The 27,906-nt window shown below is 37.1% G+C and overlaps 4 protein-coding genes across 12 annotated transcripts in view; 2 read left to right on the top strand and 2 right to left on the bottom strand.

Moving 5' to 3' along the window:
• Positions 1-12,246, bottom strand: part of LOC129786643 (homeobox protein cut) — a 112,993-nt gene extending 100,747 nt beyond the window's left edge. For 8 of the 9 annotated variants that reach the window (XM_055821769.1, XM_055821773.1, XM_055821770.1 and 5 more), the window contains exon 1: positions 10,946-12,246. In XM_055821769.1, coding sequence (XP_055677744.1) covers positions 10,946-11,065 — 120 coding nt within the window. In that variant the 5' untranslated portion in view covers positions 11,066-12,246. The remainder of the gene's footprint in view (positions 1-10,945) is intronic. The other variant, XM_055821771.1, reaches the window with a different exon arrangement.
• The window catches only part of LOC129786719 (glutamate-rich protein 2), an 871,459-nt gene extending 854,459 nt beyond the window's left edge, over positions 1-17,000 (top strand). The window contains exon 6 of the transcript XR_008750160.1: positions 16,978-17,000. The gene's annotated coding sequence lies outside the window, so the exon portion shown is untranslated. The remainder of the gene's footprint in view (positions 1-16,977) is intronic.
• The window catches only part of LOC129786663 (nuclear cap-binding protein subunit 1-like), a 303,879-nt gene extending 286,879 nt beyond the window's left edge, over positions 1-17,000 (top strand). Inside the window, exon 3 of the mRNA XM_055821821.1 lies at positions 16,975-17,000. The gene's annotated coding sequence lies outside the window, so the exon portion shown is untranslated. The remainder of the gene's footprint in view (positions 1-16,974) is intronic.
• Positions 1-17,000, bottom strand: part of LOC129786648 (mucin-2-like) — a 247,544-nt gene extending 230,544 nt beyond the window's left edge. The window contains exon 1 of the mRNA XM_055821791.1: positions 16,955-17,000. The gene's annotated coding sequence lies outside the window, so the exon portion shown is untranslated. The remainder of the gene's footprint in view (positions 1-16,954) is intronic.
• Positions 17,001-27,906: the final 10,906 nt, after the last annotated feature.

Genomic DNA, 27,906 nt, shown 5'->3' with positions numbered 1-27,906 from the left:
CAAAGTCCACCCGATAGAGTTGCTTTTTCCCTTCTCAAGAAACCACATCCGTTCTTTATTTATCAATTTAAAAAAAAATTGAAAAGACTTTTAGCCGAAAATAATCAGAGAATTTACTAGGAATTATGAGCAAAACATCCGTAGATTTGTTAATACGATTTACGAGGTGATAAGTTTAGAAAATTCCCATTTGTTTTGAATTAAATAATAAATTTTTAAAATTTCTCTTCTTGAGTAAATTGTATGACTTATCTGTAGAAAATTCTTGTGACCTTTGGACGGGGATTTTATGTAAGAGAAGAAATTTTAAGAGGCAGAGCAAAAAGAAAATATAATGCTTATTAATATTGCAAGACGTCGCTGGAAAATTTAAACTGTAGCACAGTTTGAAGCATATGAAATAAAAGTAAAAGATTATGCCATTAAGTTAAAACCCGCGGCTACATTAGGTATTTTGTAGTACAGATAAGGTAAAAAAATTGAGTCACCATTAGGCAAAAGCTGAGTTTCAATAAGACGATTGAGTCGAAAGTAGGTAAATTTGCGTCAACATTAGTTTCAACCAAAGATTTTTACAACAGTTAGGTGAGTTCCTTATAAGTTTCTCTTGTCTTCTATTTATATTTATTATAAGTTTATATATTTGTTATTTGTAATTCTTATTCTTTTTTATTTATTTCTTATAATTTTTTTTTATAAAGTTGATTAATTTCTTAGAAATCATTTTTAAATTTAGAAATAAAAATTATTGATTTTAATCAAATTAAAATCAATTTAAAGAATTAAAAAAAATTCCTTGAATCAATTAATCATCAACCTCTTGATCGGATTTAATGTGTATTGTATATTGAGAGATCTTTCAATGTTTTGGCAATTATTGAAACTTGATGATGCCGCGCGGGATGGTGGAGAAGAAGTGAAGCTGCGAGTCAGCAAAAAAAATCATTCTCACAGGCAAATTATCAATTTCAATTGTGCAACAAGTAAATTGATGACAGCCTCTTCTCAGAAAATCGATTGATAATTGACACGGAGGTTTTTTCGCGGGAAGGGAGAGAACCGCGCGCGATATTGAATTGGTGCGGTAAAGAAGCCAGAAGGAAGAAAAAACCAGAGGCGATGAAAAACAAACAATGAAAAGCATGAGACCATCACAAATGGATGGAAAGATTAGTCATCCAAACGGCAATTGATTGATAAGCTGCAGAAAAGCGAAGTATACAATGAAAAAAGAACGATGTGTTGCTTTTTTTAATTCTGTTTCGCTTGACATAATTCAGTTTGGGAAAATATAGGGGTCCAACACCGGAACAAGGCCCAAGTACGAGGGCAAATAACGCAATTGGGGGAAGTAAGTTATGTGAAAAAAAATCAGAGATAGTGGCCAATTGTACCTGATGGCCATTAGAGTGGCTCCTTATGGGTCCGGGAGAATTGACACACAAGCCCCGCGGGCCATGGAGTTCACTGAACGAACCAATTCGTCTAACCCAATAGAGACGAATTAGCCATCCCCATTAATCAATAAATATCGAGTAGACGAGAAGTAATTCGATAAATTGAAAAAATACACATTGGTAATCGTCAAAGCACTTCCACAGGGCATGGAGAAGTTGGGAAGAAAAAAAAAACAGAGAGTCTATTGTTGAACAGAATTGCTGCAGAGATGAATCTCTGTGTGCCTCTTGGTGGCCCTCTTCTGTGTGCTGTTGCCACCACACAGAGATGAAATACGAACCTGGAAAAAATTGAATATATGAGCCAATTCATTGACCTCCTGCCACTCTTCTTAACTGATGGAACGCAAATTGGTGTATCGAATGAAGGGGGAACTGATCAATTGAACAGCCAACAGAACATCCTGCCTACACATTCAATCTCGCCCTATATAGCATTTTTTTGTGCCATCATTAAGGGAGGATTTTCCCCGATTTTTTTTCTATTTTTAGGTATTTCTTTCTGTTTTTCATTCATAAATCTTTTTTAATTATTCAAATGAAATTGTTCGCGAAATTTCCATATTTTATGCGACAAGATTAAACTTTATTACGGAGCACGCACTTTTGCATCCGTATCCTTTGCCCTGAATCCGATCTGTCATTTTTGCCGCTAAATCATTCATTTTTCCCCACATTCTTTATTTTCACCACTCGAATTCACCACTTTGAGTGCGCGCCAAATTCAAATATTATTTTATTTCATAAGTTTTCCGAATAGAAATCATTATAGAGTTCAAAAAGAAGAAAATTTTATTAATAGGAAATTGTTTTTCTTTTCAGAAATTTAAGGAATTTTTGTAAGGAAAATATTAAGGGTTAAAAATAACAAGGAATAAAATTTTTATTACAAAATTTTATTCCAATTATTTATTTTTTTAAAACATGAATTGATAGTTTTTTTTCTTTCAATAAATTTTAAAGCTTCATTTTAAAAATAAAAACAAAAAATTTCATTTGATAAATAAAAGTATTTAAGTAAATTTAAAAAAATTAAAGAAAAAATTTCTTTTATTTTATATCAAAAGAAATCCATCTATTATTTTAACTTCATGAAGAAAATAATAAAATCTATATAATTACTATTTTCCACAATTTTTCCATAAAGTTCTGAAAATAAGGAAACTTTTTGCTTTTAACTTTGTGATTTAATAACGAAGTTGCACAAAATCATCAATTTTTACAACAAAAAAAAAGTATTTAATCATTTTACGCAAAATACCAAGAAATGAAAATATTTTTCTTTAAACATTTTAACGATAAATAGGAAACAATCTACAAAACATTCGTCACTTTTTGCTGAGTATTTTAGTTTGTTTTTAAACATTGGCTTTATGTCACGTTATTTTTCAATATAAGCCCCCTCTCGTAAACCTTGAAGTTTGTAAATTCTCATGAAATTCTTTTGTTATTAAATATTTGTGAATTGCATTGAAAATGCATATTGTTGAAAATTTTCCTTGGAAATGTATGAAATTTTCTATGTGAAATTTATAATTTGAAAATTTTACTTTCAACAAAACTTATGTGTGCGTAGTTGGTGAATGATGATGAAGTCAGAGTTCACCAAATACTTCAATGTCGCTTCAATTGCACGTGATATAGGGTCATGTTGGGGGTGGTGGTGGAGGCATTTAGATGGTCCAAAAGGGGAGAGTTAGCCATAGGCTGAACATGTGTTTCACAAAGAGTAATTGTTTGGGGTTGAAGCGACAGACGGATGTGCATCGGAGGTGGTTTAAAATTTATCGAATTGAAGCGATTTTGCCCCATTGATTCACATAAATTCCCATCCTGTCATAGGATTTAGGGGGGAGGCTTGGCTTTTTGGGAGCTCGGTGTTGTTGCTAAAGCAGCTCAAAATTATTTTGAGGGGGAGATGAGTGAGATAAATCATAACAGAGTTGAACAAAATGTCAATGCCATTTATGTGCCGATTGCAGATGCGATTCTCATGGCTACATTGCACCTAAAATGCCAATCGAAGGGGTTTGTTTGGAGTATTTTGGGGATCACAAGGGTTTGTGGGAATTGATTGCAACCCCCACCCCAATTGTTTTGGGTTAGGGGATGGAAGATTTACTATTACACCCCTAAGAGAGCAACTCTTGTGCTCCAATTTTCAATAAACGCATCACACACATGGGGAGATTATGCTGCAACAGCCGTTCATGGGGGGGTTGCAAGAGCTACCCTCTTGTGTGCCAATGCCGTATATTTCTCCCCTGCTTATATCAATTTTATTGGTTTATCTCCTTTCACATCGCATTATCCTCCAGTGTTGGTGGCAGTTATCGGTGGGGGATGATGGCACGCAGCATCGGAGAAATCCGTTCCCATCATTACACCATGTTGCGAACATCGGTGTGGAGGGGAAGCACACTTTTGGGTGGTAAATTTACAATCGCTCACAGTGAGAATTCCCAACAAACTCACCCACCCACTCACCCCAAATTTTAGTTGTAGCACCGAGCCGAGGGGGGAGGATGGGGCACACACTATATGTATGAGCTACTTGTTAGAACGCAACACCCATCGTTGATTGCGAGAAATGTGCTCAAAATTTCAAGAGCACAACATTCACACCGGCAAAATCTCAATGTCAAGGAGCACACACCGAGAAAGGAGGAATTAAGCGAGAGTCTCCAGAGATACCCAAGGAATTGTGTCAAAAGACTCTGTCCAACAGAACCCTTGTGAATTTTCCGACCCTTCTTTTCCGCAACATACACACACCGCACCGAGTAGCATCCCCTTTAAGGCGGGTTGCCTGTGTGGTCTACAACGATGACAAACGTCTGCCGTCCTTCCCACACCCCGCCGCAAACAGTCTTCCTCTCAAGACTTTTCCAAGGGGGAGTTCTTCTTTTTGAGAGATGGACTTGAGTGCCTGATGAAAACCACCCTCCCTGTTACTTTTCAACATCAGCATCGTCGTGCCGATGAGGAGGCTCTGACCTAGTCTCCCGGCTTTCCCAAGGAGTTCTTCAACCCTTGAAGGGCCGCAACACTTAGAGGAAAACATTGTTGATTCAACAAATGTTGCCTTGTAAATAACACTGATGGGGGAAAAATTTTTTAAGGGATGGAAAAATACTTTTGAGGACTTGGGAACTTTGTCTATTTTTTAATTAATTTTTTAATGAAAAATTCACATTTTGAGTATGAATAAAAAATACTTTTTGACAGTCAAAAAAAATTAAATGTAATACATTTCTGCAAATTTTTAAGACGTGAAAATAGAATAAACTTAAGAAAGATTTAACTTTATATTTCATTTTTGTTTATTATCTTATTTATTATAAGTTGAAGTTTAAAAAAAAACGACTAGATTTTAAACCTACAGTTGCTTTTTATGAATTCTATTTAAAAATACGAAAAGTTCTAGAATTGGTTCTTAGTGCCTAGTTGTTAAACCGTTAATTCAGCTTTTAGGTTCGAATAGATTTTTTTTAAAATAGACTTTATAGCTCTTAGAAAATTATTTTGTGATTTTTTTATTGCTAAAACTGATTATGTCTATTTTTTTTAGAATTTTGAGTCAGAAATAACAATATCAATCTTAAAATGTAAATTCTTTTTTATCAATTTATTTTCTGGAATTTGTCAAAAACGACTTTAAAAAAAATTGTAAAAGAGAAAAATCGGATCTAAAACTTCCGGACCTAGTACCTACATACAAACTAAGAAAACTAATTGTTGATATTTAATAGGTTAACATTTATTAGAAAAACATCAAAATTCTCCAAAAACTCAGAAATATCAGCTTCTTTCTCATTAAATTCCTAATATTTGTTAGCGCAACAAAAACATTTGTAAACCACCTCTGCAGATTTCTCTCAGTGTAGCTGAAACATTCTTACACGCTAAAAATCACTAAAAACCTCCTCAATGGTCAATTCTTCCCGCATTTCCCCACCAAAAGTGTTTCTGTGTTTGGAATCGCGACGAATAGGCAATTGGGGCCTATTTATAATAAGAGAATTCAAGTGAGACAAAATAAATTGGCAGTACTGCCCACGACTTGAGGAAACAACAAGATGCGTAAATATTTAATTTTCACAATGCCTTTCGTTACATTCAAAAACAACTCAGTGGACGAATTTCAACGGAGAATTTTCCCTTTTTACTGTATCTGTGTGAAAATGGGTAATGTCTACGGGAGTATTTTCATATTGTATATAGTATTTGAAAATTTACCAAAAGTACACACATATACACTTTAAATTCAAACCCCGCCACTTGCTTTAACACTTTAATTACATTTTCGCTGCTTTAATTTTCCACTCTCTTGTATATTCAACACTATAGTGAGACACAAACCCACACCATGGTGAAATTTTGGGGAAAATGTTTGTCGTTTTGGGGTTGTTTTCACATTTGGGGGTGGCTTCGGGGGGTGGTGTGAAAATTTGTCAATGTATTGAACATTAAACACTCACGGTGATAAACCTCATCTTTTACCATTTCATCAGAACGCACCAAACACGCGAAGAGGCTATAGTATATATAGTGGAGTTTCTGCAGATGGGAGGTGGTGGCAACTACCAATGGACAGCAAAATCCTTTGTATGCAAGGAAGGTGGGGAAAAGTCACCCCCCTGAGAGTCTTTCACGGTACGGTGCGGAAAAATCAATATGGTGTGAGGTGGGAAAATTTTGTCAGCGGATGAAAATGAATTATAGCACTAAAATGAACTGTGCGGCATGGACGATGTCCGATTTGATAAATTATCCAGTTTTTCGCCATCAAGGAAAGAGGAGAAAAAGCACCAAAAACACACTCAGCCATTAAATATGTTTGTGATATAAATAAGACAGATGACGGCTTTTTTTCTCTCTCGTCCTTCCATTGAGTTTGGAAAATTATTCTGCACCACCGAAGGACTATTAGGCACACGAAGTTGCAGAATTTCGCCGTTGCTGCCACTGTGGGTTACTTTTGCAAAGAAAATCTATGAGGAATGTTTATTCAATTTTTAAGGTTCTTTTTTATTTAAGAATTTAGCTGTATATTTTTTAAGGATTTCTTTCAGCATTTAAAAAAGAAAAACTTTCACAATAAATTGGTAAAGTTTTTTTTTTGGTTTTTAAAATTGTCTTAAACTCCATACAGGTAGAAGATTTAAACCCAATCCCTCTTTTAAGTAAGATAAACCTCAATCTTCAGCTACTAATACTTCAATTATTCAAAACCACTAATTACTTCTTGCTGTGAATTATCAATTAGCAATTCTCGTAATTCGTATAATTATCACACAATCATAAATCTCTATATATAACTAAAACTTACTATATCTCAACAAGAAGTTTATGTTGTTTTATTTTATTTGAACAAATTTAATCACAATAACTTGAACTACAAAATTTCGTTTTGTCTTAAAATTATTTTATTGTTTTAATTAAAATATAAGATAAAAATCCTAAAATTGAACAAACATCAAAATCGTAAAGTGAAAGACGTAAGCAGTTCGACGAAATTATTAAGGATAGGAAATTAATTAAGAAAACTATCCGTTTTACCTTGATAAATTTAGCTTAAAAAAGATTTTTTTTACGATTTTAAGATTTTCAATTAACGATTTGTGCTTTTTTTTGGTGAGAATTTAGAAGAAAAATTGAGATAAAAACTTTCGCTGCTTACGCCTTTACTCTCTGCTTACGTCTTAAGTTTTTACCTGAGTTCAATCAATGTTTTATTTAGTGAAGAGCGTTTAATTCTAATTACTTTTATATAGGTAGTTTAATTCTTTATGCTATTTGCGGTTTTTTTTTAAACTTTAAATATTTTGTTGATAGAAATATTAATGAAAAATAAAAGACTAGGGGTAGATTCTGTTAAATCTTTTCGTTTTTTTTCTCTAACAATCTGAAAAGTTGCTGTAAGATTTTGACAGATAAGTGTTTTTAAAACGTTCTATTGTCGTTCTAGAAAAGAAAAACCAAGAATTTGTTGTTCCGGAAAATAGTCAGAAAGATCTGTGAAGAGGCCTAGAAAAGTAATTTTCCTTCAAAAATACGATTAAAGAAAAAAAAATAGAATGTCAAAATCTTATAAGATTTTTCCCGGAATACCAAAAGTCTTACAACTGACGAATTGTAAGAAAAGAAAAGAAAAGATTCTAATCAGAATCTACCCCTAATTTCTCAAACTTTTAACAAAAAAAATTAGAATTAATTCTAAAATAAAAGAATAGATTTTTTATTTCAGTAAAACTTTGAAAATAATTTAATTTTCTATTTTGAATTGAGAATATTTCTCTGGCTTCCTCATCAAATATCCAATTCATTGAATATTTATTTGTTGAGGCAAATCTCATGAGGATATGAAACTCGTTCTACCCCTAGTGCATAGAATACCCACCCATAGGGGTGTAGAAGATAAAATAAAATAGAGAGAAAAAAGCCCAAAAAAGAGGGATGGTTCAGAGAGGGGTTGGATGTGTTTTTTTTATTTTCGAAAAAAAAATCATAATACAATACACCTCATCAAATTGGAATGGATTTGTGGCGCAGCGGGCTCTAAAAGTGAGTGTATTTGTGGTGCAAAAAGAACAAGAGGAGCAAAAGATGGTCTCTGGATAATTTTTCGATTAACCACGACAATTATGAAGTGGAACAAGTATAAAACTCCCATCAGTTGGTGAATTGAAACAATATGCGGAACTTCGGGAATAACAATCAGAGGAAGAGGAGTCCCTTAGGACTTTTCATGCTCACTTATTGTTGCAGTTGAGTTGTTTGATTCGAGCCACTTTATCATTTTCCAACACACAAAACTTTCCTATTCAATTCCCAGCAATAATAAATTCATAAATATTCCAAGTCTCGGAGTTCTTGGACACAGCACTGAGGAGAGGTTGAATATAGAGAGAAATAAGCAGAAGATTAGAATGTTCTTAAGAATATTCTTTTCTTAAGAATAGTGCGTGCAGAAAGTTCTTTATTTTTTTTTTGCAAAAACGCATGAGTGGGACAATCTTTCATCGACAGCAATCTTTACATTAGAAGGGAGATGTGTTTCAATGCTCTGTGCAACATTGTCTTTTGTGCTTTGCAAAATGGGTTAACCATCAAATAATAGGAGGAGTGAGGAGATGTATTTACGACACAGCGGTGAGAATATAAATTCAGCTTTGACACTAAGCCCTGCTGACATTTAAATCAATTTTAGAATTCATCAAGTGAAGCCTGCATATCGTGATTAATTGGATTCCTGGGACATAAGGAGATTTGCCAAAAAATGTATTTAATAAGAGAATAAAGGCAAATGCTGCCATCGATCTCATCACACACGGATTCACCTTAAAAATTTGTTTCTTTTTCTTTTTTTTACATACAAAAGCCCCTCAATGAGCCAATCCATTTCGACAAAATTTTTCCCTCAAATGTGACAATATTAATTCTTTTTTGCACAATGTCGCAAAATTTATCACACAGACGAGAAATTAATTTATTTTTATTTTTTTTTTTTCAAGTTGCACTCTCCCATAGCTTTTTTTTTCATTAAAGCCTAAAACATATAGTCGAAGCAATTGAATTTCGTGCAGAAATTTCCCACGAAGTGCAATTGCAGACCTAGACAGGTTATCGTGCGGTGAAAAATTATGGAAAAAATGTGCGATACATATTATAAAATCAGCGTTTTCTTGCACACACTTTACCGCCATTGCCTTAGCTCTTTATGTACATTTTACAATTTAATAACATTTAAATATTTGTGTAATTAGCAATGGAGGAATTGAAGCTGTACCACTGAGTATGAAATTGAAATTGCATTTTGCTCTTGCCATAAATGTGTACATATGTATATGCTTTTTAACCGTTTTACCATTTTATTTATACATAATTGAAAACTCTTTCGCAGATATTGAGGAAGTTTGCAAGAAAAAAATTCTTGTAAGAACAATTTGATTTTAGGAAGAAGACTTGAGAGAACCTTGAACTCAATAAAATTGCAAATAAATGACAATGTTTTATGTAAATATTTCTTGATCTACTGACCCACTATGCTGTGTTTTTTTTTGGTCAGTTCTTGTATATAAAACTTTTCCCATTTTATATTTATTTACAATCAAACACCAAAAATAGTACAAAGTTGGCAAATTTCGCACATATTGAAGGTTTAATGTTGAGGCTTTTTTTATTTCAGCGCAGGAGTTGAGGATTTAGCAAAAAATGAACGAATAATGTATCAGATTTATTATATATATAAAAAACGTATCAGAAAATTGAAAAATAACGATTTTGTGGAATACAAATGACGGATAAAAAAATTGCAGGAGTGCAGTAGAAGAAAAACAAATATATATATGGAAAATGAAGCGCGAGGAGGCGGTAAATGTGAAGCAAGGCAAGAGAGCCAGCCGCAGCACTTCCCTAATCAATGGAAAAACATTTAATGACAGCCAATCACCCAATATGCCGTCATTAAATGAGGTATGTGTGTAATAATGATTAGTTCCAATCGCTCCAGCCTAATGATGATGACGATATTCATCTCTCTACGCGATTGCCCCCGGAGAGAAGCAAGACAATCCTTGGGAAATTGGATGCAGGATTTGTTGCAGAAAAACAGCCCCTCATCTCACACACTGACCAAACCACATCATCTTGATGATGATGTCCCTCGCATCATTGGGATCGATTGCACGAAATATATCTCTGTAAGCCATAAGATGCGCGCTGTTCTTATATTGATTCCTTTCCCGCGGCCTCGCAATATATATGGAGGCAAAATGATCCAATCTATACGAGCACCACACATCCCAATGGTCGACACTATATAGGCAAAGACGAAGATGGCCCTAACGAGAATTTGATTATTTATTAATGACGACTAATTCTTTTGCGCTCTCTTGAGAATCAGTCTCACCATGGCGGGCGGTACGAACAGAATTTTTCAATACACACCCCGTATACCCGCTAAGGAACCCCACTTTGCTCCATCATCATACATTCATGATTGACCATTGGAGCCAATTTTTTACCCATCACAGTCCCACGCATGAGTTTTTGGTTAATCGCGAAGAAGAAATGCTCCAACACCGCTGGGAGCTACTTTTGTCAAATCACTTTGACTGCACTTGAACGATTTCAACGACTTCAGACGGAACGGTTTAAATAAAACGGTTTAAAGGACTTAGAACGGAACGAACTAAGGGATCTGAGCGACTTTTAATGACTCCTAAAAACTATGCGTAGTTAAAACCGTTAAAAGGACGAAGTTTTGCCACAATTAGAACACTTTAGAACTTTCTTCAAAATGTAAAGGTTTAAAGGACTTAGAACGGAACGATCTGAGAAAATTTTAACGACTCCTAAAAACTATGCATAGTTAGAACCACGAAGTTTTGCCACAATTAGAACACTTTAGAACTTTTTTTCGATATTTGCAAATGGGCTAGTCAGGCCTTAGAACGGGGATATAGAGATGGTCACACACGTACCTGTTGCCAGAATTGTGCCAGTAAATACATGCGTTCCTTTTTAAATAACCACTCCACTGATTGGACAGATGGTAAGTCCATGTCGGCGGCCCCGGTGCTCTGGGGCACAGTTGGCTGCATTCGGGTCTGTTGTCTGGAGGTGCCACCCTCCAAGCCAACTAACCCCTGCAAGCTCTGGAGCCCGCTGAAACCCTCCGAAGAGGGGCAATTCGTTAAATAGGCCGTGATTGCAGCACACGCACTTGATTTAAATATTGTATTCAGTCTCTTTTCTTTGTTTTCACTTTTTTTTCAAACTCCAAAGAAAACAAAAACTTCTCTACTTTACACTATCTCTCCTCTTCTCGGCTTCCCAACCCCCTTGTTTTGGGACACTTCTTTTAATTTTTTTTGATCACTGTCACACCAGATCTTAGAACGTTTCTTGACACCACCAACAGAAGTTCCAACACTTTTCTTCTTCTTAACTAACGTCTTTCGGAAAGTCTGATGCGTGGGAAGATGAGTTTATTATAAGGGGTTGTTTGTCACAACACAGTCTTCGGGTTAGTTGGGAAAATTTGCTGTCTTAGAAAATTGAGATTTCCTCGAACTCCGAGACTCTATCATTCGCCACGGAATCATTTTCGTAAATTAAAGAAAAAAAAACTTCAGAAGTTTTTTTCAAGAATTGTAGTTCAACACTTGGTATGTTGTACTAAACAGGAGTCACAAAGTCCACAAAAATTGTTCTGAATTCCAAAACGTCGTAGAAGAAATCACTCCACAAGCACGCCTTTGTGCTGCCGAAATCTCGTGGGATTCTCAGAGTTTACAAGGAGGCACACACAGAGCGCAAGAAAATGCAGAAGATTCACGAATTTGGCCTTAAATGTTCCTCCACTTCACTGCTTCCACACTTACACCAAACATTTGAAGAACTGTGCAATGTTTTTCTTCTAAGATCTCACTTCAAGAAATCAGTTTATTTTTAATTTTTATTTTTTTAATTTAAAATATTTCACACAATTTAACCATTTTGTGATAATTTAATGAATCACTTTTGATTGATTTGTCATCAATCAGTGATGAGTCCACGTTCGATTGGGATTAGTACCGCGCGATCCGTAAAAAATTATGTATGAAGTGTAATTTATTTGTAAAATATTGGGACCGGCTCTCAATCGTCCTGCGTGCGAATGAACGATGCGCTCTGGTATAGTACCAGAAGTTGACTAATTCCACTCGCATCGGTTTCGCTCTCCGTGAGCGCAGCCAAAGCGGCCAAACTCACCGAACCTCCTAAGCACCACGATAACTCAAATATGGGGACGGTATATTGCTTCTTTGACTCATATTGCCGTTCACATTGGGAGAGTCTCGAATCAACCCCGCGCACCGCACGGTGTCTCACATGAAGTTCTTCGCTCTCTTTTTCCGAATTTTCCTCGCTCCCTTTGCGCCCCCCCTCTCTCTCTCTCTTGGCTCCTTCTCGTGTACTACAACCCCGTCTACCCCCCTGATGCTCCCCACGAACATCGTATATTCGGTGCACCCTGAGAGAGAGGTGATGGAGGAACAAAAAAAAAAACAAAACACTTCTTGTTGTGTGCACGAAACTCTCTCGTTCTCTCATCGTTAGAAATTCTCTCTCAGAAGTTGCGGCTGTGTGTTGGTGCTTCGATTCCAATATCTTCGATACGTTCGAAAACACGGTGTCCCGCTCTGATGCACCGCGAAGCGCTTAATGGCATCCCATTCACACGTACCGTCTCACTTTCGAATCCATCTCATTCGCACACGGCAGCGCCAACCGCACCAATACACATGAGCAACATCACGGAATCCGTACGAGGTGGAATCGATGCCTCCGCCACGGTATTGCTTTTATTGCCCCCCGCTGAAGAGTTGTGCTATTTGGGTTTGTATTGAATGTGCTCGGGTTTGTGTTGCTTGTGGATGATGAGACGAGACCAAATGGGTTGTGTATAGCTATCCCATTTTAGCAATGATTATTGGCCACGCCTTGTATTCAACGTGCGGCCTCTGTGGCAGCTAAAAGAAGAAATCCGTCTCATCTCTTTTCCAGGTTCTTTCCGTTTTCCGAAGATTTTGTCCAATGGAAAGGACTTTGGCGTTTTTTAACGAATCGACGCAAATTCAAATGCGCATTGACTTTACTTTCAAAGGCACCCCAAATCCTGATTTTTTTCTTTTACTTTTTTTTTGCTGGTTGTTGTTGTAATACATAAACATCTAACGTCGCCCCAACAGTCGCAGTGGGAGCCTGTAGCTGCACAACTTGAGCTTTTCGCGAAGGGTCTTCCGCGAGGGTGGGTTGGTGGGTGCTGTGCTGACTGAGGGGGTTGCCATCTGAGACAAAGTGTCACTGTGTGTGTGATGGGTTCATTTTATGGGGTTTACCCCCCACCTGGGTTTGGGGCTCCCGGAGGGTGGTTAACTCCGTTGATATCCGGTCTCAATTCTTCTCAGTTCCGAATGGGGGATTCTGCTCCTTTTTTTCCCACCTCCCTCGCACATAATATCCTTCAATACAATTTTCTGTCCTCAATTTTTCCCAACCTCCCCCTCCCTTTTTTTCCACCCCCCTCCCCAGCCCTCCCCTCCCATTCAATCGTGTGATAATTCTCACCCACACAGATGGCTCTCAATGTGGGGGTGGATGCTACATATAATAGTTCTGGAGCTTCGATGAGCTTCCTCAGCACAGAGATGCTACTTTTATTTCAACGTCAACCCCTTTAATTTAATTGAGTTGAGAGAAATTAGCAGGAGGACACTGATCTCAGGGTGTCTTCCTTCCCATTCACCCCCCCTTATATTTGTCGTGGGAGGCATATGAGGGGGTTGTGAACTTTCCAAACACTCTGCAAAATTCTTTTATACATTCGAGACATGTCGTCGAAAACATATCACGTTTCTAATTACAATATTCAAATGAGAACCATTAAATCCTGTCAGTTTTCCTCCTTTTTTTCCCACCCCCTCCCAGCGAAAGGGTTGGAGGCTTCACTGCAACCCTTGGCTTGGACCCTTTGATGATATTTTTGGTGAAAAATTTTTTTTAAATGATTTTCTGAATTTTTTCCTTTTCCATAAATCAATAAAAAATTCAGAAGATTTTTAAATGGACAGTCAAGCTTAAGGGATGAGGGTGTAAGCTCCTTCTTAAGCTCTATGTGAAGATAATCCTCTGAAAGTCCGATATATCCTGTAGATTAAAAATGCTTTGAAAAATCATAAGATTTTCCGAGAAGATTTCAAATGAGTGGCCAAATGCATCACAAAACAACAAAATAAATTCTCACCCCCTTTGCTACCTATAAAATGCACTATAGGTAAATATTAAAAGCTTTCCCTTATCACAGAATTATCTATTCTCACATAAAAACCACCCAGGAAGCTTTCATGCAGAGCTTTTCCTCTTTTCCCAACATTTTATATGAGATACAGAGTTGTATGTGTGTGAAAAATAATGGAGATCGAATGGGAAAAGCTTATGGAAGTGGGGGTGGGTTATTATATGTATCAATACTCCATCAGTAGCGCTCCAGTGGTGAGCACAGGAAATACACGCAGGGAGTACCAATCTTCAGGGAAAATCTTTTCGAACATCCCCACCATGTGAAAATTCCATTCTTTCACACACACACAGTTATGAGGAATTTTCCTGAAGGGGTAGTTGACACACACATACAAATGACAACCCCACACGGATTTTCACTTGGGGTGTGCGAATGAGAGGGATGGCGTCTTGGTGTGGAAAAGTCCTTTGGTGGGAAACGCATGAGCAAATATTCTGGGCATCGAAGGAAGACTGTCGATGGGAAAATGTATAGTGGATGGATTTTGAGGAGAAAATCAGCGTGGAGCACGGAAGTTTCCCGGAAAGTTTTGCATCAGGACAAGATAGAAAATCCCTATTGTCGTATGTTGGCTTTTCTCGCAATTTTTCCGGAGATTTTCCATCATCTTTGATCATCTTGGGTGTTCTGGAAATGTGCCAAGGAATGAAACCTTCTGTGCCGGCGAAGAAACTCTCGCAGGCAGCGGCTAGAGCACCCAACGGCTTTTCAGATTTTTCCCCAAATACCTACACCACTTGGAGCATGGAGGGAACCTTGTTAAAGGCGATAGCACACCCTCCCTCCCCAGCTGAAGCCGTGTATCTCTTTAGCGTAATATTTACTGAATTTTTGAGGTTGAAGTCAGTCACTTTTGTTTCGTTGACTGTCTGTGGCTGGTGGAAAATGTAGGTCAAAGTTTTCATCAGTTTTTCAACTCTCCAACGCTCTTGATGTTGTCTCACTCACACCATCATCTGGGTGCTTCCCAACCCCCTCTCCCCCGCGCCCCGACATATCTCTCCGTGTGCTGCCTTTTGGCTCCACCAGACTGTTTTCCATTCTATACATAGTGCTATGTATGATATATAGCTGTGGAGCATTTAAATATCATTCTATGTACTCCACACAGGGTCTTACACATTTTGCGTTTAATTGCTGACAGAAGAGCAATGATGACGGAATGCAATTAAAATGACAATTTTCACAATATTTTCATTGAAATAATTTTTATTTCCTTGAAAGGAAATTTTTATATTTCAGCCAGGAAATCAATAATTTGATGGAAATTTTATTTAAATAAAAATCTTTGGTGGAAAATTCAATATTAAGGGCTGTAGAATTTGCTTGAGAGAGTTATTATTGTCGCTTTTGGAATATTCAGAATTGATTAAGAATATTCGTACAATTCAGCGAACTTTATTTAATTTCTTAACATTTCATGAATTTATGGAAAATTCGTTTAAGGAAAATTTTAAATATTTAGAATAGTTTTATGATATTCCCAAAATTCATAATATTTTGTAAATATTCTGAATCTTTTTAAAAACATTTTTTTTTGACTAGATAATTTTTTTATTTCTTTTTTTTTGTTGGTTGCGTTTTCCTCTAACTTTCGACACTTGGGTTAAATTCACTACTCAGATAGACTTAGGATTTCTTAAGAAGGACTTAAACTTTCTTAAGGTTCTTTAATTTTTTAAAGTTCCTAATGTCTCAAGTTTTTTTTTTTAATTTTCTTAAGGTTCCTGAAGAAAAAACTTAAAATTTCTTAAGAAAAATTTAGGATTCTTAAGGTTTCTTAAGGCAAACTTAACGTTTCTTAAGTAAATCGAGCAATATGCACATTTCTTTTTAAAATGATTTTTTACGAATTTTGATGCCCGAAGGCGACCAAAAAAAATCATTAAAAATGTGTATTTAGCCCAATTCAGCCTGACTTAGAAAATCTTAAGTTTTTTTCTTAAAGAATATTAAGAAAACTTAACTCTTTCTGATTAGGAAATTTCACCCACATAAATGCTAGTTTATTAGCATTCAATGCCTTTAAGTTTTCAATTTTTTTATAAATAAAAAAAAATCAATTTTCAGAAAATTTTCTTCAGGACCTATCAAATGAAAAATCTTATAATTAATTTACAAAAGAAATTTTAGGTAAAAAGATAACGGTGATATCTAGATTATTCTAGATAAAATTCCATGAAAAATATTACAGTTTTAACTACTTATACCAACTTTAAGTTTTATTTCTCTTTTTCAGTTAAAAACTAATCAATTAAACAATTCTCTTAATTCAGTTCCTCAAGATATTTTAAAAAGTCTTTAATACACTTGGTACAAAAAATGAATCCCAAAAAGAACTAACTTATTCAATTAGAAGGAGTTATTTGTTAATCATTCAGAAATAAAATTAAAACAAAAAGATGGTGACACTAATTTTATTCTCATGGATTTACCAAGATTAACAACCTTTTTTTTATAGATTAGATCATTTTATTTTTTGGTTGAAAAAAAACATAAGAAATATTCCACGCAATAAAAAACCACACCAATTAAGCCGAAAAATAATCCTCGGGAAAGAATGACAAATGCGCGCGGGATCCATGTGCATGTGAGTGGGTTAGGAAAACTTGAAAAGTTATTTTTTTTTCGGTGAATGGGCAACAAAAAGCGACGAAATTGCAGTAGTACTCTGCGTTGATACCACTGCTAATATTAATTATTATTATATTTACATTTATGGGCAATATTGTTGGCTTTTGCCTGTGAGAACAAGCTCAGCACACAGTACAACAGCACAATAATGGTATTTTGTGGTCGAAATTTAATTTATGTTTCGATTTGTGTTACGTGTGAGCATTAATTTGTTGCGGTGTGAATTGCTCAAGTTTCTGTCTCATTCACTCGCCCAGCATTATGCACGGGGGGCGGCAGCGGGGGCTGTTCACCTCACATATGGGTATACAAGAAGGGGGCAAATCAATGTGGAGAATTGCTGTGGTGCTGGAGGAAAATGTCTTGTGTGGTGGAATGTGTCGCACTTTAATAAGCTAAATCATGCAATCAGGTAATTGTTTTTCTTTTTTTTTTCCTCCAGCGGGGGCTGTTCACCTCACATATGGGTATACAAGAAGGGGGCAAATCAATGTGGAGAATTGCTGTGGTGCTGGAGGAAAATGTCTTGTGTGGTGGAATGTGTCGCACTTTAATAAGCTAAATCATGCAATCAGGTAATTGTTTTTCTTTTTTTTTTTTCCTCCATATACCTTTTTTGCAATACTACCGTGAGGGAGGGAAAGCGGGGGGAAATCTTCGAGTATGTGATATATGTATGTTTGTATATTCCAAGAAAAAGAGAGGCAAGAGAGAGAAATCGCGTCTCGAAGAATTTTTACAAATATTAAATTTAATTACAATATTCATTAAGAGATGTGACTCAATTCTGTCACCACAGCCCTTTCTTCATCAAAAGCAACAGTTTTTTTTTTTTTTTTCATTTGAGCTACACTGCAGATTGTATGCTATATTTACAATGTATATATAGTTGTATGTAAGTTGAATTCATTGAAATAAAGAGATGCTCATGAGTTTCAATAAGAAATATTCATTATCTTCTTGTACACACCTGTTAAAAAAATTATATATTAGGTGGAATTTCTCTCATGGATTAATATGTGGAAAGATTTATGATTCTTTCAGAGATTTTGATAACAAAATGAGACTTTGAATCTGTAGAAATACGAAAGAGGCTGATAAAACGGAATAAGGACATTCAAATTTTCTAAAAGAAAATTAAAGAATTGAAATTGAGAAAATCATTTTTTTTAAAAGATAAATTATCAAAAGAAATATTCTCATAAATTTATTTCAAATTAAGACAGTTCTATGAGGTCAATGACTAATTTCTGACTAATTTTAGTCTCATTTTCTCATAAAATTTTTATATATATGGTAAACACTAAACAGTTAGAAATTAAGAAATAAACGACGGAGTTTAATCACTCAGAAAATTAATTGTACTCAGCTTCGACTACAGAGACTACAAAGGAAGAAACAGTTAGTAAAAGAAATTTTCCACTGTTTTATTGCAAGAATTTATCACAAAAAAAAGTCACAAAAGCTTAAGAATAAGTTCAAGTTTTTATTAAACTACAAGATTGGATTTTTTTAAGAAAAAATTGTTATTCTTTCGTATATGGAATACATAAATTGTAAATTCTGTAAATTATACATAAAAAATTGTAAAAATAAAACAAAATAAAAAAATAAAATAAGGAAAAATGTTTTTCCAAAAATGAGCTAGAAAAAAGCTTTTCCAGAAGCCAAATAAATTTATTTAATGCTACATCTAACCTCTTGACCATCGTCATTTCCTTTGTTGGCCCTTCTCACGAAACCACATGTATTGCCCTTTGGAAAATCCCTCCGCATATAGGTCCTCCTTGGTGCACCCCCTTTGGCATGAAATAAAAGTTCTTGCGGGAAAATCAGGGTGAATTTCCTGCTGGAGGAAGAACTTGTCGGGTAAATTGAACGAAAAATTCGGAAAAGTGACACCCACCCCTCGGCAGTTTTTCTCGGCGCTGCCAGGCTGGCTCCACCAGAAGAAGCACAATCAATTCATATTTTATTCGTGTCATTGATTCGGAATTTCATTTCTCACTGTGAGCCTTTTATAATTATTTTTTTATGCAAATCACATCTCGTACATTTGTTAGCTCTGTGTGAGGCCTTCAGCATAGCATGAATGACTTTTGGAGCAATAAAAAATGTATTGAGATATGATTTATGAGCTTCCGGCTGCGAAATGGTTTTGAATGCGCGGCAAAAGGGGATGATTTCCTTTGCGACAAATTTATTGGCAATTTATTTTGATGAAATTTCACGATTGTAATTGCCAAAGAGTATTTTGCTAATGCATGATAATTTCTTATTCTTCCCATTTTGCTGAGATGAGAAGAAAAAAATAGAGAGAAGTGATCTTATGGGTGCTACTGTGGGACATTTCGTGGGGTTTTTTTATGCAGAATAAACCTGGGAAATGATTGTCGTAACTGAGAAATTGTCTTCTACGCAGGGATATCCGGTGAAGGGGTTGCTTGCAAGATACTCCGGGAGAGGGAAGAGTTGGGAATTATTGAGAGTTGAAGGGCCTCTCAGTCTGTTCAATGGCAAAATGGAATCTATCTATGTATGTACGGAGTTTTATGGCTGAAATAAGGCTCATTTGCATATCATCTGGTAAGTGAATGATGCCAGGACATTATCATATTGTATGGCATATAAGAGTTGAAGGATGAAATTCATGGTGTGTGAGTGAAATAAATCACAAAATCAACCCTTAGTTTGAGAGAGAGTTATATATAGTATGCATTGTTCGATTCCATTTGATACAATTTTATTAATAAATGGCATTTTTCCTGCGCCTCCCTGAAATGTTCACACATATCAAACAATTCTCTCTCTCTCCGAGGTCCTCACACGCTCCTTTTCAGCTCTTTAATTTTGCGCATTAATTTTGTCCCTTTGGCCGTGGCATTTGTGAATCCAGAATATCTCGAATGTCCGGACATGGGTGCAAGGCGAGAGCCCAACATACACAAGAGTGATGCCACAGAGACATTTTCTCACATATCTCAACTGTCGTCGAATAATTTATAACATCGCACTGATCAACATTAAAATTTCAATGGAGCTCCAACAACACATCAGGCGATTTGTGCTGCGCGATTCCTCATGGCATGTGATCGAATTGCAACATTCTATATATTCCTATGATGCTCCCTCTGCCCCCCAACCCCCTGAGAGCATCATCGCGTTGTAATACAACACCAACATCGCTTAACTCCACAATTTGATTGATAGTGTGATATACAAAATAATATCAAATTGTTGCCGCCACAGTATATTGGCACACTGGATACATTTTCTGGGCTTTGCATTATGTGTGATAAGAGACACAAAATGTCTCATTTCAATGTACCCCCAATGTGTGTTTACTGAAATGCGATCATCCTTGTCTCGATCACCTTTTCCAGGAAAACATTTTTTCACCCGAGGCCAAAATCTCGGATTCTTCTCCACTTTGGCATTTGGCCGCTTCATACCACGATCTTGTTTCCCGCAATTCCATGAAGCGCCATCCGAACGAGGCATCCCATTCATTATTCTGTCGCAATCACACTTGATTTTTTTCTTGCATTAGGGGAGATTGGGTTGCAGTAGTCCTTAGAAAATACTTTTTTTTTAAATATTTTTTTTTTGGTTTTTAACAGATGATGGGAAAATTGATTTTTTAAGTTAGAAATCCGTAAAGAATTAAATCTAAAATAATTTTGTAAGAAAAGAGCGTGGAAAATTACTTTATTTGTTGGCTATAATAAAGTTAAAAAAAAATTTAAAAGAAATCTCCCAAGGAAAATAAGGTCTTTAGTTTTTAAGAAAGAAGAGTATTCACAGAAGTATGAATCAATTCCCAAAGAGGTAACCAAATTTAATTTTTAAATTATCATAGGGCATTGTCAAAGACTCAAGAAAAGCGTGGTAATTTCCCGAAAAGCGCTAGGAAATATACGAATTTTCACAACAGATTTCCCCAGTAAATGCTATATCAAATGAAAGTTAATTAAAAAAAAATGCTACAAAATCAAAAAATTTAAAATTAGTTATGTACAATATTGCAGATATAAGAAGCAAATGAAGTTCAATGCTGGAAAATCTCGCGAGTTTTCCACCGTAGAAAAATGGTTTAAATATATAATGTTAGGCATTTAAATAGCTTTCATATGGCACAGAAAGAAATTTTCTAGAATAACTAGAAATTAAGAAAAAAAAATCAAAGTTTGCACCCGATTTGACATAAAATGTGAAAATTCGTATATTTCCCAGAGCTTTTCCGGGAAATTACCACGCTTTTCATGAGTCTTTGACAATGCCCTATGATAATTTAAAAACAAAATTTGGTTATCTCTTTGGAGACTGATGCATACTTCTGTGAATACCCTTCTTTACAAATCAATTCATTCTTTTAGTTTCTCAAGACACATGTAAAAAAATAATTGAATCCCTTTAAATTATCCTGGAGCTGTATTCTTTAAGAGTGAAAAACTCTCGTGATAAACTCCCGAAGGCTTTTTGCACGTGAGCTTGATCCTCTAGAAAAAATAATGCATCCGTGATAAACTCCCGTAAGATTTTCCCGGTTTTTACGTTTCTTTTAAAGCCCTAAAGCCTTCGGGAATTTTCACGGGAGTTTTTCATTCTTAGAGAATTCATGCCCTGGTAATTAATCACATTACCTACTGTAAACCCGAATAAGGAATTTTCCAATATTTCTACCAAAAAGAAAAAAGACCCCTCTTAAATCATTAGAAGAAACTAAGGAAAACATTTAAAGGAATTTCAATTGAATTCTGAGGATATTCCTCCCGGAATGAGTAAATCGTCACTTGACCTTTAATGCCGCAGCCGTAAACCCACGGAGGTTATTTATAGGCACCCCACCCTCCCTGTTCATTTGCAAAGAAAATCCCCGATGTTTTTACCAATAAATGCAGAAATTGATGAAGAATAAATAACATTAAGTTGGTGCCTCTGTATATCATAAATCGTTTGGCACATACGCTCCTCAGCGCATCTTTTTTTTTAATCATTTTCTTCTCCCTCGGAATTCACAGAGTTTCATGTAAAATTGCACATTGAGGGGAATTAACACGCTGAATAACATGAACATTGAATTCATCAGTTGCGATCTTGAGTGGTTGCCTTTAGCAGCACACCACAGAAGAATTCTTCAGGGAACATGATCAATTGTTGGGAGACACAACATCACATTCCAGAATTTTAATTAATTAAATAAAAAAAAAACACCTCTTGGGAGATTATATAAGAAAATCCATCAATGATTTGTGGAAAAATGTTCTATTTCATTTATTTATTTTTTTAATTTGTGTCTTTGAGACCTTCACAATGTCGCTCTATATTTTATTGAGATTAGCTCGTTGGTGGTGATTATTTGAGGGGAATTTAGTACAACACAAGTATGTGCAGATTAATCACCCATCGTAAAGATGCTGCGGGGTCCATCGGGATGCTTAAGAGCTAAAGGTGTGCCTGGGTGCTTCTGGTCATACCAATTTTTATTCCTACACCACCGACATCTCCAAGCTGTCGATTTGTTTGCTTTTGGGGTTCAATAAAACCACAAAATGTCCCACAATTATCGAGATGTGTCGTCCGGGAGATTTTCATGTAACTACGAGATTTTATTTAATGACTTCCTTTCGATGCCAGGCTTTATTCTTTTCTTTTTTTCTTCCTTCACAATCTTCTGAGATATCGACAAGATCATACAGCGAAGTGTGAGATTGAGAAAAGTGAAAAAGGGATGGTGGAGGTTCTTTTGCATCCCTTCCGAGGTATCAGCTGCTGTCACATTATGCAGAGTAGGATGTATTCAGGAGGGCGATGCACCTTTCTTCCGTGTTTGATTGAAAAGAGAAAATCATGAGATTTCGATTGTCGTGGTTGAGTTTTATTGAAAGATTCTCAAAGAAGAGAAAAAAAATGGAGAAAACGGATCAAGGGGTTGCCATTCATCGTTTTTGGGGTGACATGAAGAATGCCAAAAATAGGGTTGATGACACATGAAGAAAAATATATATCTGTACTCACAGAGTGGATCCAAAAAACACCAACAATAATCATAATAGTATAAACTTCACATTCGCTTCTTTTGCCCACCGCATACCTCCAAGGGATGATATGCAAAAGCCGGGCTGAAGGAAAAGGAAAAGGGGTGTTGTGAAGGGAGGGTGATGAAGATTTCACGATATTTCATCGTCTCAGGAGGAGAGATGGTTTCATGAATTCGGGAGGCGCACCACATTACATAGAGACTGGATACAACTGGAAACTCCGTTCAGGGTGAGAGAGCTTCTCCTGGCTGAATTTCTATGGACTGTCGTCATCTTTCCGAAATGATGGTTCAGGCTTTGAGAGCGAGAGTACAAATATGCAAATGAGGAGGTATGGTAAATTGCAGGATGCTTCCATGGGCAGATGTGATTTATAATGGATTCAAGGAAACAATCAATTGTTTCCGAGATTTATTATTATCGGAGGTGCATATTTAAATACGATGATGAGGAATTCATCTTCATGGCCCCGTGTGAACCAATTTCTTTTTTCTTTTCGCCTTATGTTGATTTTTCCACAGAGATAACCCCCGAACCTTAACCCTTTTACCCAGCCCATTGATTTTTCCTCCTCAAAACGGAAAGCCTTTAATGGGGAAAATTGGAAAAAATATATGTATATTGATGCAGAAAACCTACATACATATAGAGAGTAGGATTTTTATTTAGAAAAATGACTCACCAAAAAAATTTTGTTCTTCCTGCTTTTGATGTTCATCGCCTACTAACTCCTTCTTCCTCGTCACACTTCACTAACACTAATTCAGTTTCTCAATCACACACACACTAATTCATTTGTAACGTCTTTAATGTTTCTTCATTTAATTCGTCATCTCCACACGGCCTTTCCTGACACGGCCACTACGCCGGGTGGCCACGACCCACGGCTTCATAAAATCTGCACTCGTTGTAGTTGCCTCTGGGCCTTCTCCATCATCAACACGCTTGACCTTGTATCTATCATTTCCTGAAACTTCCTCGATACGATAAGGTCCCAAAAACTTCTGCTTCAACTTCAAACCTCCTCCAAATTGCGTTCTTTTGATGACAACGAGATCTCCAACTTCATACTTCACGGCTTGCTTTCGCTTTGCATTAAATCCTCGACGATTCTCTTCCTGAATCTTCTCAATTTGACGCTTCGCAGACTCTCGTAGTTCATCACGCTTTTCGTTCAACTCCTTTCTGTACTCATCCTCCAGAATTTCAATCATTTTTTCATCTTCCGGGCATCTCATTTTAACTCCAGTCATAAGTTCAAATGGCGTCATCTGTACACTGCGTTGAAATGAAGAGTTGATGAATCTCTGTGCTTTTCCAACGTATTTAAACCATTCTTCAGGTTTCTCAATCGCCAATTTTGCCAGCATAGGAATGATAATCCTGTGTATCCTTTCCACCTGACCATTTCCTCTTGAAACTCCTGTCGTCACATGATGCAATTCGATTCCTCGCATGGAACAATAATCCTTGAATTGTCCCGAGGTGAACGCTGTTCCCCTATCGGCTATCACACGTCTTGGATCTCCCCACTCATCGCTAAGCAATGACAACTTCTTGATCGTCTCCTCTGTAGTTGTACTCTTCACTGGAAATATCCACACAAACTTTGAGAATGCATCTACGATTGTGAGAATATAATTGTACGACTTCCTTGTTGATGGCAGGGGCCCCAGATGGTCAATATGCCACGTATCCAGAGGCAAATCTCCCTTGGGTATCGGCTTCAATTCTCCCTCCATCTTCCCTGACTTCCTCTCCACCAAAATGCACTGTATACAATTTGTAAGGCATCTTCTCAGTTCTTCGTCTATCTTCGGAATGAAATACTGCTGCATCAATTTAGATTTCATCTTCCTCTCTCCAATGTGCCCAGTCAAATGGCACCTTCTCACAATATCCTCCTTCATCGCTTCCGGCACAACCAACAGCTTCTTATCATCACACATCTTATAGAGAATATCTCCTTCCAACGTAAAATCATCGTGTGGTCCAGCTTTAAGTGCATTTTTCACCGCTTTGATGTACGAATCCTGCATTTGGGCAGCTTGCATCCGACTCAACACTTCCGACGTGATTGTCAACACTTGGCATCGTGATAAAGCATCTACGTGCTGCATCCTCTCAGCTGGTCTATGCTCCCTCGTATATTCGTACTCACTCAATCTCAACACCCATTTTGCTACCCTTGGATCAATATCTTTCTTAGACAATGCCTGCTTCATCGCAGAGCAATCCGTCACCAACTTGAATTTTATACTCAGGAGGTATACACGGAATTTCGTCACAGTCTCCACCACAGCTAAGAATTCAAGAATATAGGAGTGATATGTTGACTCCTTACCTTGCGTCGTTCGGCTATAAAAGTGACATGGATGCATTGCGCCGTCATCTGGGGATCTCTGCATAAGAATTCCCGCCAATCCATCTTTGCTAGCATCTGTATGCACTTCCGTCTCAGCTTCAGGATCGTAAATGCGAAGAACAGGGGCCTCGCACAACGCTTTCTTTAGTGCCTCAAATGCACTCACTTCATTTTCTCCAAACACAAAATCACTATCCTTCTTCAGCAGCGTCGTCAATGGTTTAGCAATTCTCGCAAAACCTTGAATGAATCTTCTAAAATAATTTGCCATCCCATGAAATCTTTGGAGTTCCTTCACAGTTTTGGGTTGAGGAAACTTCATCACAGCTTCAACTTTACTCGGGGAAGGAGCAATCTGCCCTTCAGATACCTCATAGCCCAAATATTCAACTTTCCTCTTCAAAAAGTGGCATTTCTTCCAATTGAACTGAAGTCCAGCTTTCTCAGCTACAGACATCACTAATCTCAATGACTCCAATCCCTTCGCTTCGTCTTCAGATGGAATAATCAAATCGTCCACGAATGCCAACACAATCCCTTTATTAATCAGTTCACGAAACACGGCACTGATAAATCGTCCAAAGCTTGATGGACTAAGACACAGTCCAAATGGCGTCTTCAAGAACTCATATTGGCCCTCATGAGTCACGAACGCGGTAAACTTTTGGCTTTCTTCCTGCACCGGTACGTGGAAATATGAATTCTTCAAATCAAGCGTCGTGAATACCTTCGCACCCACCAGTCTATCAATTTGATCGTCTATCAACGGCATGGGGTATCGATCACGCTCTACACGGCTATTCAACTCACGATAGTCTATGCAAAGCCGATACGAACCATCCTTCTTTTTAGCAAGTGTCACTGGACTTGCATATTCACTGACCGAGGGCTTCACAATTCCTTCCTCGATCCACTCACGCACCTGCTTCTCAATGCATCTCTTCTCCAATGGTGCAAATCGTCGTGGTCGGCTAATCACTGGTGTGTCATCGTGCAATTTAATCACAGTTTTGACACCAACATTCTCAGGCGTTTGAGGATCATATTTTTCAATCAAGCTCTCAATTTGACCTTTGTACACCGCTGGGCAATCAATCTCATCATTATCCCCTTGGATTTGCAAGAGCCAACCATCACCCTCAACTGATCTTTCATCGTGTGAATCCTCCGTCGTCACGCCCTCTTCTTCTGTACTTTCATCTTCATCTGACAACTCCAATGGAGAGATACTCACCCTCCCACGATCAATGCGATGATTTACCGTCATCAGGAAATCTGTACCCAATAGCAACTGCGCTGAAATGGCTTCCTTCGGAGCAATGTGGAACATCTGTTTGTATTTGTGACCATCTACGGTAAAGTCCAGCACAACTTTTCCCTTCGAATTTTTCACACCACCTCCAAAGCCATGAATCCTCATCGTCGTTGGTTTAACCGTCAATTTTGGAGTACGAATCTTTCCCCAAAAATCATCACGTATCACGCAAATCTCACTGCCAGTATCAACGAGAGTTGACACTTTCACATCATTGATGGACACTTCCACCTGAAAATCATCTTTACCCTGGACGTGCATAACATTCACTGTTGTGTCCTTCTTCTTCTCATCTTTCTTCTTTTTATCGTCCTTTGACTTCTTCGTACAATCGTGTGAGCTATGCCCAAACTCTCCGCAGCTAAAACACTTTCTTCCACGCTGTTTGTCAGGACACTCATCACTCTTATGCCCTCTTTCTCCACAATTGTAGCATCGTACGTCTTTCACATCTTTTCCGTCTTTCTTCTCATTCTTTTTCTCACCTGAATGCTTCGTCTTACTCTTTTGAGATTTCTCCTTCTGTCTCTCGTACCTCTCGAGCTTCTCTTTGAGTTCCCGAATTGAATCAGCTTCATACAAATTCACTTTCTCCATCGCGTCACCAGGAACTCCATCACAAATGTACTCAATTATGGCTGAATCTCTCAAATTGCCCATCTTACCGATCCGCTGCATTTCGTACACGTAGTCGAGATAACTCTCGTCATTCTTCTTCGTCCTTCCCGCAAGTCTTCTATGAATTTCAGCTTCATTCACCTTTCTGCCGAATTCCTCCAGCAGCATCTTCTTCAATGTGCGCCACGATTTCACACTCTTCTCTGCGAAAATGAAATTCTTTGCGGTTCCCTTTAGCATCTTTCGACAAATAAGAATCTTCTGTTGGGATGTCCAGCCAGCCATGTCGGCTACATCCTCAAATTCACTCATCCACATCCTCACATCTTGCTTCTTACTTCCGCTAAATTCTTCCAAACTTCCTTCAATGTCCCGGAAATTGAACGTCTTGATTTCCGTGACTCGTCTTCGTCTTGCACTTCTTGTTGATTCACCCGAAAGCGAATCATCATCATCATCATCTGAGGATTGCCCATTGCGTCTCTGGGACTTACGCGTCTTCGTCTTTTTGGCCACATTGGATGAAGCGTTGCGTCCGGTTCTCGCATTCCGAGGAGCGTCATCGTTGGAGGGATCTTCGTCATTGTGATCATCTCCATCCTCTTCATTTTGAGAATCATCGT

The sequence above is a fragment of the Lutzomyia longipalpis genome, chromosome 1, assembly GCF_024334085.1.
Source record: "Lutzomyia longipalpis isolate SR_M1_2022 chromosome 1, ASM2433408v1".
Lineage (NCBI taxonomy): Eukaryota > Metazoa > Arthropoda > Insecta > Diptera > Psychodidae > Lutzomyia > Lutzomyia longipalpis.
This window is presented reverse-complemented; position numbering and strand designations above follow the sequence as displayed.